General features: G+C 48.4%; 1 protein-coding gene and 1 pseudogene across 1 annotated transcript in view; both read right to left on the bottom strand.

Annotated features, from left to right (window-relative positions):
- The window catches only part of LOC123486407 (histone H1-like), an 18,334-nt gene extending 7,159 nt beyond the window's left edge, over positions 1–11,175 (bottom strand). Inside the window, exon 1 of the mRNA XM_045217711.1 lies at positions 10,756–11,175. Within this exon, the coding sequence (XP_045073646.1) occupies positions 10,756–11,115 (360 nt within the window). The 5' untranslated portion in view covers positions 11,116–11,175. The remainder of the gene's footprint in view (positions 1–10,755) is intronic.
- LOC123486401 lies at positions 6,216–6,604 on the bottom strand (annotated as a pseudogene).
- Positions 11,176–15,000: the final 3,825 nt, after the last annotated feature.

Raw genomic sequence — 15,000 nt, 5'->3', positions numbered from 1 at the left:
TTTTCTGTTCGCCTATATCGGCCCAAAAGTCACCGACGGAGCCGTGTTTTTGGTCCAAAAGCGAACGGCCCAGCGAGCAGACTTGTCTCCGTTCAGAATAAAGTCATGTGGCCCGCGGAAGGGCCGTTGCATTTTGTTGCGACTCGCTCAAAAACCTCACCGTTCGACTGTCGGGTGGAGCGGTGCGCACTGGTTTACCTGTGCTATTTGTCTCCTAAATGGCCTAAAAGTGCATCCGATTGCGAGCAGCACTTGTTGTGTAGTGAGCCGAGATGTCTGGCAAGGGAATCAAAGGGTTTGGGGTCCCCTGATGTGGTCAGGGTGTTTTAAAGAAGCGCTCTTTTGGGGACCTTAAAACACATGCACCTGTGAGGCCTGGCTGAGACTAGTGTTGTACCTCAAGTTTCAGGTTGTATTCGTCGTATGTACAGGATCCACATGGTATAAACAGTCCTACGACATGCTTACTTGCACTGTGTGTGTGTGTGTGTGTGTGTGTGTGTGTGTGTGTGTGTGTGTTATTGTATTAGTACTTTTTGTGCACTGGCAGTGTGAGTGTTGTTGTTGTTGTATTTGTAGCCTACTATTTCTACACAGTGAGATTGTGTGTTGTCTTCTGGTAGGTAGGTAGGTTGGCTGTCTCTACTAATATATTGTTCACCTGTTTGACTCCGCAGCGTGACTCGCCTCGGTCTTTGTGTCTGTGGGTCTTGGTGTCTGGCTGGCGCTATGGAGGCTGGCGCCCCATGGGTTATGGCGCGTTGATATAGGCCTAGATAGAGGGAGTCTCTCTCTCTCTCTCTCTCTCTCACATTCTCTCTCTCTCTCTCTCACTCACTCAGTCTCTCTATCTCTCTCTCTCAGTCACTCACACACTCTCTCTCTCTCTCTCTCTCTCTCTCTCTCTCTCTCTCTCACTCACTCACTCACAGTCTCTCTCTCTCCGTCTCTCTCTCTGTCTCTCTCTCTCTCAGTCACTCACTCAGTCTCTCTCTCTCTCTCTCTCTCACTAACTCACACTCTCTCTCTCTCTCACTCAGTCTCTCTCTCTCTCTCTCTCTCTCTCTCTCACTCACTCACTCACAGAGAGAGTCTCAGTCACTCACTCAGTCTCTCTCTCTCTCTCTCACAATCACTCACTTACTCTCTCTCTCACTCACTCAAACTCACTCAGTCTCTCTCTCTCTGTCTCTCTCTCTCTCTCTCTCACTCACTCACTCTCTCTCTTTCTCTCACTCACACTCACTCACTCAGTCTCTCTCTCTCTGTCTGTCTCTCACTCACTCAGTCTCTCTCTCTCACTCACTCTCTCTGTGAGTGAGTGAGTGAGAGAGAGAGAGAGAGTGTGTGTGAGTGAGTGAGAGAGGGAGAGAGTGACTGAGAGAGAGACTGAGTGAGTGAGTGAGTGAGTGAGAGAGAGTGACAGAGAGAGACTGAGTGAGTGAGTGAGTGAGAGAGAGAGACTGAGTGAGTGAATGAGTGAGAGAGACAGCGAGCCACATGACTTTATGTGGCCCCCTTCCGCGGGCCACATGACTTTATTCTGAACGGAGACAAGTCTGCTCGCTGGGCCGTTCGCTCCCCACTTTGTCACGTGGAAGCCACTGCCTTTTATCCTGTTGCCTGGTGAGTGTAGTAGGAAGGAAAATACGCTACGTGACTCAAATGTACTACACTTTACATGGACATTTTAAGTCATGTAGCAGACGCTCTTATCCAGAGCCACTTATAGTTAAGTGAGTGCCTACATTTTCATACTGGCCCCCGTGGGAAACGAACCCGCAACCCTGGCGTTGCAAGCGCAGTGCTCTACCAACTGAGCTACAGGGGACTATATATGTATGATGCGACCTGGACCGGAAATGACCCGTTGGCAAAAGGGGCTACGTTCATATATATATAGGCCTACTCCTATTCTTCCTAGACAGGATTATTCACCCCCTTTTTTATTCTTGCCATTATCGTTCTCATTCACATCATTAGTGTATAGTCCAATGATGGAGCGTCCATTCACTCCGTCCGTGTCCTACCGATTCAGGAAGTCGACTCAAAATGACTATCCGCTCAATAAACGACAAAAGGCATTTCTTTCCAATCAAACCCAACAGACTGCTTTTTTTATTTACACCCTTTGTCAAATGGTGCCATTTTACATTGCCTTCACCTGGAATGGAGGCCGACAAACATGGCTTACTATTCAGCGTGCAAAGACAACAAAAAGGCGCGCTAAACCCCTACGCTGGAACGGGCGGGGAAATGATACAATGTAGCCGCTCTCCGAGCCGGCGCGCGCCGCCGTTAAACATTCTCTCTCTCTCTCTCTCTCACTCATTCACTCACTCACTCACACTCACTCAGTCTCTCTCTCACCACAGGCAGCGAGTGAGAGGCTACTTTGTTTCCCTCCGACTTTGTTACTTTGTGTCATTTCGCGTGAGCGCCAAAATGTCCGACATGAAATCCTCACATTATTTCTCTCCAAATGGGAAACAAACAGCTGGTGAGGGTGCACTCTTGAGTTTGAATTCGAAGCCACTATAGTATTATTACATGGCACTTGTAAAATATCACAGCAGCCTGCCTCTGAACGGGAATAGCCCAGTGGCTCATATATAAATATGGCTGTTGAGGGTGCACTCGTGAGTTTGAAATCGAAGCCACTATAGTATTGTTATTGTTATTACATGGCACTTGTAACACATCACAGCAGCCTGCCTCTGAACGGGAATAGCCCAGTGACTCATATACAAATGGCTGGTGAGGGTGCACTCGTGAGGTCAAATTTCTAAGCCATTTTGGCCCTCTAGTATATGCCTCTCCCTTCGCACACACCCAGAGTGAGACAATGTTGTGTGCGTAATTTCTTTCACGACAGGTAGTACATGGAAATCAATGCGCTTTCTATGGAAAGAGGTGGGTGGCTCTTAAAAGAGCCTTTTGTGGTACAACATGTGTCGAGTAGAACACTGTTTGTAATAGGTTTACTTCTTCTTGGGGCTGCCTTCTTGGCCTTGGCTGCCTTGGGCTTGGCTTTGGGCTTGGCTGCCTTTGTAGCCTTCTTGGGGCTCTTTGCCGCCTTCTTGGCCGCTGCGGCGGCTTCTTCACCTTCTTGGGGCTCTTGGCGGCCTTTTTGGGTGTAGCGGGCTTCTTGGCCTTCTTGGGGACTTCTTTGCGGCGGCGGCCTTCTTGGCTGCTACCTTCTTGGGCTTCTTCGCCGCGGCGAGCTTCTTGGCGGCAACCTTCTTTACTTTGGGGACTGCGGCTTTCTTGGCGGGCCTCTTCGCCTCGACAGCTTTCTTGTTGAGCTTGAAGGAGCGGATGCACCGGTGCCCTTGGTCTGGACCAGGGTGCCCTTGGTGACGAGGCTTTTGACTGCGATCTTGGCCGCGGGAGTTGTTCTTCTCCACGTCGTAGCCGCCTGCCGCCAGCGTCTTCTTGAGCGCGGCCAGGGACCGCTCCTCTCCTTGGAGCGGTCACAGCCTTGACGATGAGCTCTCCTACGCTGGGTCCGCTTTCTTGGGCTTGGCTGCTGCCTTCTTCTTGGGTGCCTTGGCCGTCGCGGCTGCTGCGGCTGCTGGTGCGACTTCTGCCATGTCTGTCTGTCGTTTGGTCCGGTACACACACCGGTCTGCGAGGAGAAGTTTGCTGTAGACGCTGCTCTGGGCTATTGAAGCTCCACACGGAGCAGGGGCTGGCCTTAAACGCGACATGAGAACCATGTAGACTCAAGGCACCCAGCTCGGCTTCTCTGGGCTGGCCAAATGCACTTTCACTTGTGTTTTCTGTTCGCCTATATCGGCCCAAAAGTCACCGACGGAGCCGTGTTTTTGGTCCACAAGCGAACGGCCCAGCGAGCAGACTTGTCTCCGTTCAGAATAAAGTCATGTGGCCCGCGGAAGGGCCTGTTGCATTTTGTTGCGACTCGCTCAAAACCTCACCGTTCGACTGTCGGGTGGAGCGGTGCGCACTGGTTTACCTGTGCTATTTGTCTCCTAAATGGCCTAAAAGTGCATCCGATTGCGAGCAGCACTTGTTGTGTAGTGAGCCGAGATGTCTGGCAAGGGAATCAAAGGGTTTGGGGTCCCCTGATGTGGTCAGGGGTGTTTTAAAGAAGCGCTCTTTTGGGGACCTTAAAACACATGCACCTGTGAGGGCCTGGCTGAGACTAGTGTTGTACCTCAAGTTTCAGGTTGTATTCGTCGTATGTACAGGATCCACATGGTATAAACAGTCCTACGACATGCTTACTTGCACTGTGTGTGTGTGTGTGTGTGTGTGTGTGTGTGTGTGTTGTTTTGTATTAGTACTTTTTGTGCACTGGCAGTGTGAGTGTTGTTGTTGTTGTATTTGTAGCCTACTATTTCTACACAGTGAGATTGTGTGTTGTCTTCTGGTAGGTAGGTAGGTTGGCTGTCTCTACTAATATATTGTTCACCTGTTTGACTCCGCAGCGTGACTCGCCTCGGTCTTTGTGTCTGTGGGTCTTGGTGTCTGGCTGGCGCTATGGGAGGCTGAGCGCCCCATGGGTTATGGCGCGTTGATATAGGCCTAGATAGAGGAGTCTCTCTCTCTCTCTCTCTCTCTCTCTCACACTCTCTCTCTCTCTCTCTCACTCACTCAGTCTCTCTATCTCTCTCTCTCAGTCACTCACACTCTCTCTCTCTCTCTCTCTCTCTCTCTCTCTCTCTCTCACTCACTCACAGTCTCTCTCTCTCCGTCTCTCTCTCTGTCTCTCTCTCTCTCAGTCACTCACTCAGTCTCTCTCTCTCTCTCTCTCTCTCTCACTAACTCACACTCTCTCTCTCTCACTCAGTCTCTCTCTCTCTCTCTCTCTCTCTCTCTCACTCACTCACTCACAGAGAGAGTCTCAGTCCTCACTCAGTCTCTCTCTCTCTCTCTCCCACAATCACTCACTTACTCTCTCTCTCACTCACTCAAACTCACTCAGTCTCTCTCTCTCTGTCTCTCTCTCTCTCTCTCACTCACTCACTCACTCTCTCTCTTTCTCTCACTCACACTCACTCACTCAGTCTCTCTCTCTCTGTCTGTCTCTCACTCACTCAGTCTCTCTCTCTCACTCACTCTCTCTGTGAGTGAGTGAGTGAGAGAGAGAGAGAGAGTGTGTGTGAGTGAGTGAGAGAGAGAGGGAGAGAGTGACTGAGAGAGAGACTGAGTGAGTGAGTGAGTGAGTGAGAGAGAGTGACAGAGAGAGACTGAGTGAGTGAGTGAGTGAGAGAGAGAGACTGAGTGAGTGAATGAGTGAGAGAGACAGCGAGCCACATGACTTTATGTGGCCCCCTTCCGCGGGCCACATGACTTTATTCTGAACGGAGACAAGTCTGCTCGCTGGGCCGTTCGCTCCCCACTTTGTCACGTGGAAGCCACTGCCTTTTATCCTGTTGCCTGGTGAGTGTAGTAGGAAGGAAAATACGCTACGTGACTCAAATGTACTACACTTTACATGGACATTTTAAGTCATGTAGCAGACGCTCTTATCCAGAGCCACTTATAGTTAAGTGAGTGCCTACATTTTCATACTGGCCCCCGTGGAAACGAACCCGCAACCCTGGCGTTGCAAGCGCAGTGCTCTACCAACTGAGCTACAGGGGACTATATATGTATGATGCGACCTGGACCGGAAATGACCCGTTGGCAAAAAGGGCTACGTTCATATATATATATATAGGCCTACTCCTATTCTTCCTAGACGGGATTATTCACCCCCTTTTTATTCTTGCCATTATCGTTCTCATTCACATCATTAGTGTATAGTCCAATGATGGAGCGTCCATTCACTCCGTCCGTGTCCTACCGATTCAGGGAAGTCGACTCAAAATGACTATCCGCTCTATAAACGACAAAAGGCATTTCTTTCCAATCAAACTCAGACTGCTTTTTTATTTACACCCCTTTGTCAAATGGTGCCATTTTACATTGCCTTCACCTGGAATGGAGGCCGACAAACATGGCTTACTATTCAGCGTGCAAAGACAACAAAAGGCGCGCTAAACCCCCTACGCTGAAACGGGCGGGGAAATGATACAATGTAGCCGCTCTCCGAGCCGGCGCGCGCCGCCCCGTTAAACATTGATACAATGTAACCACGGTCCTACAATGTAACGCAGCCTACCTACGCATTCATTCGGTGGCGATGGAATTGCTCTTTTTACTGACAGAGTGGGTGGCTCTTAAAGAGCCTTTGGGTTAGTAGAGCAGTCCAAATGCGCTGTTTACTTGGAGCTGGTGTACTTGGTTACGCCTTGGTGCCCTCGGACACGGCGTGTTTGGCAAGTTCACCGGGGAGTAGCAGGCGCACGGCGGTCTGGATCTCCCTGGAGGTGATGGTAGAACGCTTGTTGTAGTGGGCCAGGCGAGAGGACTCTCCGGCGATACGCTCGAAGATGTCGTTCACGAACGAGTTCATGATTCCCATGGCCTTGGAGGAGATGCCGGTGTCGGGGTGGACCTGCTTCAGGACCTTGTACACGTAGATGGCGTAACTCTCCTTCCTGGACTTTCTGCGCTTCTTGCCGCCCCTTCCCTGCGGTCTTGTGACGGCTTTCTTGGAGCCCTTCTTGGGCGCTGACTTTGCTGGCTCGGGCATGATGACGTCTCGTTGCTTCTCAGAAACGAATGAGGGGGTGAAGGGCACTTACCCGTCTAATGAAGAGGAAGCTAAGCAAAGTCAGCGGCAGTGGACACTCCCCTGCTTGCTCGTAGGCGCCCCTGCTATTTGCCCAGTGGAGCTCTAGTGCTCAAAAGAGCCTTCCGCTCAGAGGCTAGCTTCCCGAACAAAGACAATTGAGGGCGCGCGCGGATCCTCACCCCCTCCCTCCTCTCTATAGCCTATGCTCTGTGACCGATGGGGGATTGTGTGTTTCAAAAGGGGGCCTTTGATAGTTGTCCAAATGGCACGATTGTTGTGCCAAATAATGCTGGTGATAGAATTGCCCACTTTGGCACCGTCAGACATAGGGCTCGCATTTTGGACTGTGTGTGTGTGTGTGTGTGTGTGTGTGTGTGTGCTGTCCCCCTCTTTTCGAGCCACGTCTACCGACTCGTGGTGGCTTTATGTTGTCCAAATTCCACTATTGCTTGACCCAAAATAACAACGTCACTACACTTTGCCACTGTCAGATATAGGCCTCCCTCTGTGCGCTAAAACTGGAAGGTACATTAGAATCCTCTAATTAATACTCCCTGTCCACTCGAAGTGGCTCATACTTTCCTACTAAATAGCATACTGAAGAAAAAAAAACACTATATGGAATGGGCCCTTTTGAAGCGGATGGGTGGCTCTTAAAAGAGCCTTTGGGTTCGAGTCGTGGGTGTTGAGGTTCAAGAGAGTGCGTTTAACCGCTGAAACCGTACAGGGTGCGTCCCTGACGTTTCTGGTACCTTTCTTAGCAAACCAATAATAAAGCTTCTTATAATGGGATAATTGTTATGATGTTGATCATTTGTATTGCCGCAGGGATAGCCTCAGAGGTGTCGTCAAAGAACGGCCACAGAAAGAGGGCCCATCTCAACTGTTCATTTCAAAAGGGACAAATTGGAGGGGGGTGCACTGATGCCATAAGGGCCCAAGAGCACAGACTGCCACTTTATCATTCAGTGCAGTTTCACATCTCAGATGTGACTAGCTTTCATAGGACAACTTATTGTTGCCATAATTGTCTCTTACCTGTACTTACTGGCTGCCGGCCCTCTGTGGAGTATATCGAGGAACAGAGGGTGCCTTTTGGATAAGGACTAACAAGGTTTTGACTAGGCGGGATACAGCTACGACCGGAAGTGACTTTTCCCTAGCAGGTTAGGCTAATTAGGCTAGAGTGCAGATACTTGACGTGTACAGTACAACAACCAATCACAGAGGGCCTGTTACCACACCCTATAGGCTTCAACATAATAATATAACAATATATAATAATACTCATACATAATAATCGAACATCACCTTTGACTACAGTGACATTGGTAGTAAGTAGGCTACAGTATAATGGATAGCTACCCAACTGGGACAGAAAGTGGAAATGGAAGGGGACACGCAGTGAGCAAAACTCCTAACGACATAAAAACACAGACACTTCAGTGGAACGCACAGGGCAAGACGGGAAGGAAGACGTGGAGAAGGACTATTGAAGAGGAGATGAAGAACACCGGAAGCATCGAGTGAAAGAAATGGGCCCGGAACAGGGTTAGGCCGAGATGCACTGTTGACGCCCTATGCTTCATTTAGGACCTCAAAGAAATGAGTCAACTCCTATAGGGACTATTTTCACCGCCACCTGCTGGACCAGAGGTCATGTGGCCAACACTCTGCTTGAGATCATTAAGAGCTATAAGGAGTCCATCAACTACCTGGTCAGTCAAGTCATATAGGGGGATTTCATGGCCACCTGCTGGAGCAGAAGTAATGTTTGCCAACACTGGCCTTAAAATCATTAGGAGCAATAAGGAATAAATCAACTCATCATTCAAGTCATATAGGGAGGGATCTTAGCACCACCTGCTGGATCAGAAGTACCCTTCACCGTCAGGCACAAGAGAGCCATCATCTCTCAACTGGTGCAATTTCCATAAGTACGTGGTAATAAAACAAACAACGACAGCTCATCATATAGGCAGTGGTTTCAAAACTCTAAGCGCATGTTCAAGTAGAGCACACCAAATCATACATGTACTTGTTCATCATACTGAATCAGTGTTTAATCTAGAAATACATGCCTCGCGTTGCAATACGTGTTCTTGTAAAGTCATTGCTTTCCACAATGCAATGCTCACATCACTTTCCGTGTGATATTGTTGGTCATTTGTTCAAATGTATTTGACTATGACTTAATCCGACTGCTCTGAATTCATAATCACCTCACGGTTTGGTGTTAACCTACCCGATTTTCAACTGCTTTGCCTACTGCAGATTAGGAACGCTGTCATGAAAATGTATGCTTGGGAAGTCTAAAATGAGGGTAACTCCTTAAGGTAAATGTCTGTGTTCTGAGTGGCAAAAAATACTGATTTTTTTAATAACATTTAGATATGTGCATACTGCCTGTACTTAGGCAAACGCATTTAGAAGGGAAAGAAGTGGAACCAATGAATACTTTTCTTGCTCTTCAATCAAAACAAAACCTTCACAAAGTGGTGCGTTTTGCCCCTAAATGACCCCTGAGGATTAGTGTGTTCTCATTTGTCAGTAATTGACCCTGACATACTCCCTTTAAATGGTACTATTTTACGCAAACGTATACTGTAATGTACTACTATTATGATGTCACTTCACGGTAAGTAGAGCGAAATGCTGATCTTGACAAGGTCAGAGACGTAAGGTATGTCCCAAATGCATCCTCTATACCGTAAACGTGGATCCAAAAGGAAGTTGCTGGGGTCTATTGGATGAGGGGTGTACTCAACTGTGCCTATAGCGTGTCAAAAGTCCCCCAAACGGGAAATACCCCTTGGCAACTGGGCAGAGGCCCTGTCCATTTCAGCACCGCGGACCTCCCCTATTACCCGTGTCGTGAGTGGAGATGCAGCACAAGCGCTGTCCATACAACGGTGCTGAATACAGCAACGCATGCGCCGATCCTGCCTTTGTACTTCCTGATGGTAGCAAATGTTTTGGTGGAGTTTGACTATTATAGATAAAAAAACAACGGATCGGCGCAATTTGCAAAACGCGCACCCCTTTGGGGACCAAGGACCGCGTTTGGGAAACGCTGGCCTAAAGAGCAAATAACCATGGTGTGCAGTACCCAAATTTAACCACAAGATGGACTCCGTGCTCCACTGTAAAGTTTGGGCCTCTGCATGAGTCTCTCAGCAGCACTGCAACATGGGACTTTCAAAGTAAGTTGGCATGCAATGTTTCTTCTGGACTACATTCAAGGCAACTAATGACACACAACTAATACTGTCAATTATTCATCTGAACACAATTCTTGTAACTATTCGGCCTATATTATCACTCGTTTCTTTTCCCCTCTTTTGTAAAACATTTTACGGACAGACAGACAGACAGCCCTAAGCCGGTTCCCACCCACAGGCAGCGAGTGAGAGGCTACTTTGTTTCCCTCCGACTTTGTTACTTTGTTTCATTTCGCGTGAGCGCCAAAATGTCCGACATGAAATCCTCACATTATTTCTCTCCAAATGGGAAACAAACAGCTGGTGAGGTGCACTCTTGAGTTTGAATTCAAGCCACTATAGTATTGTTATTACATGGCACTTGTAACACATCACAGCAGCCTGCCTCTGAACGGGAATAGCCCAGTGACTCATATATAAATATGGCTGGTGAGGGTGCACTCGTGAGGTCAAATTTCTAAGCCATTTTGGCCCTCTAGTATATGCCTCTCCCTTCGCACACACCCAGAGTGAGACAATGTTGTGTGCGTAATTTCTTTTTCACGACAGGTAGTACATGGAAATCAATGCGCTTTCTATGGAAAGAGGTGGGTGGCTCTTAAAAGAGCCTTTTGTGGTATAACATGTGTCGAGTAGAACACTGTTTGTAATAGGTTTACTTCTTCTTGGGCTTGGCTGCCTTGGGCTTGGCGGCTTTGGGCTTGGCTGCCTTTGTAGCCTTCTTGGGGCTCTTTGCCGCCTTCTTGGCCGCTGCGGCGTGGCTTCTTCACCTTCTTGGGGCTCTTGGCGGCCTTTTTTGGGTGTAGCGGGCTTCTTGGCCTTCTTGGGGGACTTCTTTGCGACGACGGCCTTCTTGGCTGCTACCTTCTTGGGCTTCTTGGCGGCCACCTTCTTTACTTTGGGGACTGCGGCTTTCTTGGCGGGCCTCTTCGCCTCGACAGCTTTCTTGTTGAGCTTGAAGGAGCCGGATGCACCGGTGCCCTTGGTCTGGACCAGGGTGCCCTTGGTGACGAGGCTCTTGACTGCGATCTTGACGCGGGAGTTGTTCTTCTCCACGTCGTAGCCGCCTGCCGCCAGCGTCTTCTTGAGCGCGGCCAGGGACACGCCGCTCCTCTCCTTGGAAGCGGTCACAGCCTTGACGATGAGCTCTCCTACGCTGGGTCCCGCTTTCTTGGGCTTGGCTGCTGCCTTCTTCTTGGGTGCCTTGGCCGGCGCGGCGGCTGCGGGTGCTGGTGCGACTTCTGCCATGTCTGTCTGTCGTTTGGTCCGGTACACACACACGGTCTGCGAGGAGAAGTTTGCTGTAGACGCTGCTCTGCACTATTGAAGCTCCACACTAGTGATGGGTCATGCGCACAAGCATCGGCTCTGAGAGCCGGCTCTTTGTAGTGAATCAGAAGAGCCGGCTCGCATCGAGTGAGAGCCGGCTCCCAGTTTTTTGCCCATTCGCTGCTTAGGTTTCACTTTCACAGAGGTCTGTTATGATTGGCCAGCATGGCGACCAGCATGCGGCATTCACGTGAGAATTAAGGATGTGTAAACAGAGAGGGGGCGGGGCAGACACACCACTTGACTCCACTGCAAGTGAAGAGAGAGACAGAGCGGACTGAGGAGCGTGTGTGCGTCTTGCATTGTCGTGTCGTTTAACTATGAGTGACACTAGAAAGCGAAGCAGCATCTGGCTGCAGTTTAAAGATATTGGGAACAAGAAAGCAGAGTGCCTTCACTGCAAAACGAAGGTCACTATAAGAGCAGGTTCCACCACAAACCTGCATAGACATACAAGAACTGTCCATCCTACAGTGCAGTTAGAGGAGAGGGCAAGCCAGCTCACCATCTACTGATCCTGGTGTGTCTCATACCAGAACAACAGCTGCTGTAACGTCTACTGCCATCCCCATGCGTGCAAGTATAACCTCTCCTACTGCAACTCAAAGCAAAATAAGTCAGTTTTTACCTAAACTGATGACCCCAGCCAAACAGCACAGTATTGATGATGAGTTGGCTAAAATGGTAGCTTCTGATTTTCAACCCTTTTCCATTGTGGAGGACAAAGGGAATGAAAAACTTTGTCAAAGCCCTAAATCCCACATACACTCTACCCAGTAGAAAAACACTTTCCCAAACAATGATCCCAAAACTATATGACACAGAACGTGCATTATGGCAAGAAAGGGTGACAAAAGCTCCATCAGTTTGCCTGACAACTGACTGCTGGACCTCCAGAACAACCTGCTCTTTCATGTCTGTCACTTGCCACTTTATTGAAGATTACAAGATGACATCTTGCCTTCTGGACTGCTTCGAGTTCACCGACAGACACACTGCAGAAAACTTGGCAGTGGAGCTACTAAGAGTGGCAAAAGAGTGGCAAGTAGAGGACAAAGTGGTGTGCTGTGTGAGTGATAATGCTGCAAACATCACCAAAGCCATAAAAGTTTTGAAGTGGACCCATCACCCATGTCTGGCGCATACACTAAACCTGGTGGTTAGAGATGCTCTGAAGGTGATCAAAACAACCGTGGATAAGGTGAAGGCTGTTGTGGAGTTTTTCCACAAAAGCACAGTAGCAGCACAGAAGCTAAAGTCCACACAGCGCCAAATGGGGATTCCTGAACTGAGGCCCAAACAAGAGTGTGCCACCAGGTGGAACTCAACATTTGATATGTTGAAACGAATGCTTGAAATAAAAGATGCCATCATCTCCACCCTGGCCCTCATCAACGCATCTATTGAGCCATTAAGCCAAGAGGAATGGGAGCTGGTGAAAGAGGTCTGCGCCGACCCTGCAACCATTCCAGGAGGTGACTGTGGAGATAAGTGCAGACAGGTACCTAGAACCATTGAAGCATTGTTTTCTCTACTACTATTCAGTCACTATTATACATTGCAAACACAACACATACAGTATAATGCATCACGTATAATATGCCACATACTTTTAAAAAACTAAATTCTAAAAGTTGCTGTTTTCTCTCCTTCAGCTATGTCACAGCCTCGAAAATGCTCCTGCTTTGCAAAGGTCTGCAGCTGGTGACAGCCGAGAACCAATGGACAGTAACTGTGCAGAAAGTGAAGGAATTAGTTGCAGCTCTTTGTTCAGCCATGGACCGCAAATTTCCTGCGGATGGAGTACAACACTGTCCTTTCAGAAACTACCTTATTGGATCCAAGGTTTAAAAAACTTGCCTTCAGTGATCGTAGAGCTGTTGATGAAGCTCTTCAGAGGATTAGTGCAGCAGCAGCAGCAAAATGCACCCCCAGCAGCCAGCCAGCTCCACCATTACAGGGCCAAGTGGAGGAGGAGCAGCAAACCTCTGCTGTTTGGAGGCTTTTTGATGACAGAGCTACAGGAGATGCTTCAAGGAGAAATCCGACAGCTGATGCTATAATGGGAGGTGAGGAGCTACCTTGAGGAGCCCCTCATCCAGAGAGCAGAAGACCCACTGAGCTGGTGGCAGGCCAAGGCCTCAGTCTTTCCACTCCTGGTGAAGGTGATGGAGGGGAGACTATGTATTGTTGCCACATCAGTTCCTTCTGAGAGAATCTTCTCCAAAACAGGGCAGATACTCACGGAGAGGCGAAATCGTATCAGGCCTATCAGCCCATCCAAGCTGAGGCATCTGATCTTCCTGAATGCCAACCTGCCCTGAGGACTAATGCTGTTTGCTGGAGTTTGGTTCTGGTTTTGATTCTGTTCTGTGGATTTGTTTGAAGTTTATTGTTAATTTGTGCAATAAAAAAGTTTAATTGAAATAAACAAATGTAAGAGTGGTTTTGTCACAGAATAAATGCACAGAATTAGGCATTATAAGGTCTCTCATAAAAACACTGAAAGCAAAAGGGTTTTCAACACATAAACCATGATTTTTTTTCAAAGTTAAGGTAAAATATAGGCTACAAAAGATCCTAAATAAAGAGCCGTTCGGGAGTCGAAAGAGCCGGCTCTTCTTTGGGAGCCGAGTCAAAAGAGCCGGCTCTCAGAAAAGAGCCGAACTTCCCATCATTACTCCACACGGAGCAGGGGGCTGGCCTTAAATGCGACATGAGAACCATGTAGACTCAAGGCACCCAGCTCGGCTTCTCTGGGCTGGCCAAATGCTCTTTCACTTGTGTTTTCTGTTCGCCTATATCGGCCCAAAAGTCACCGACGGAGCCGTGTTTTTGGTCCAAAAGCGAACGGCCCAGCGAGCAGACTTGTCTCCGTTCAGAATAAAGTCATGTGGCCCGCGGAAGGGCCTGATGCATTTTGTTGCGACTCGCTCAAAACCTCACCGTTCGACTGTCGGGTGGAGCGGTGCGCACTGGTTTACCTGTGCTATTTGTCTCCTAAATGGCCTAAAAGTGCATCCGATTGCGAGCAGCACTTGTTGTGTAGTGAGCCGAGATGTCTGGCAAGGGAATCAAATTGTTTGGGGTCCCCTGATGGGGTCAGGGGTGTTTTAAAGAAGCGCTCTTTTGGGGACCTTAAAACACATGCACCTGTGAGGCCTGGCTGAGACTAGTGTTGTACCTCAAGTTTCAGGTTGTATTCGTCGTATGTACAGGATCCACATGGTATAAACAGTCCTACGACATGCTTACTTGCACTGTGTGTGTGTGTGTGTGTGTGTGTGTTATTGTATTAGTACTTTTTGTGCACTGGCAGTGTGAGTGTTGTTGTTGTTGTATTTGTAGCCTACTATTTCTACTAGGGTGTAACGATTCGTTTTAACAACGATTCGATTTGTATCACGATTCGTGGTTGTCGATACGATTCAAGGACGATATTGGTTAATTTAGAACGATACGATCCGAAACGATTCAGTGACTTGAAATCGATTCAGTAACCTTTTAGCCAAAAATTCAACCAGTGTGACTGAAATAAATACCTGGTAACCAGTTGCATTTTAATGGCTGGCAATAGTCTTGATATTTTTAACAGTGTTTCATGCCTCCATGCAGACCATCTGGTATTATGAAACTTACCCAGTTCCACAAAGGAGATCCCATTTTCTTCACATAGCTTTATTCAGTGCAGCAGTTTTTTTTGCTCCACCTTTTTGTAAATAAAAACTGCAGCAGCTTGACTACAGAGCGATGAAATGTCTCATCAGTAAGGAACGTTGCGATCAGCTGATTTCTGCGCAATTC

Source organism: Coregonus clupeaformis, unplaced genomic scaffold (assembly GCF_020615455.1).
Source record: "Coregonus clupeaformis isolate EN_2021a unplaced genomic scaffold, ASM2061545v1 scaf1194, whole genome shotgun sequence".
Classification (NCBI taxonomy): Eukaryota; Metazoa; Chordata; class Actinopteri; order Salmoniformes; family Salmonidae; genus Coregonus; species Coregonus clupeaformis.
The sequence above is the reverse complement of the archived record's forward strand: the minus strand, read 5'-3'. Positions and strand labels throughout refer to the sequence as shown.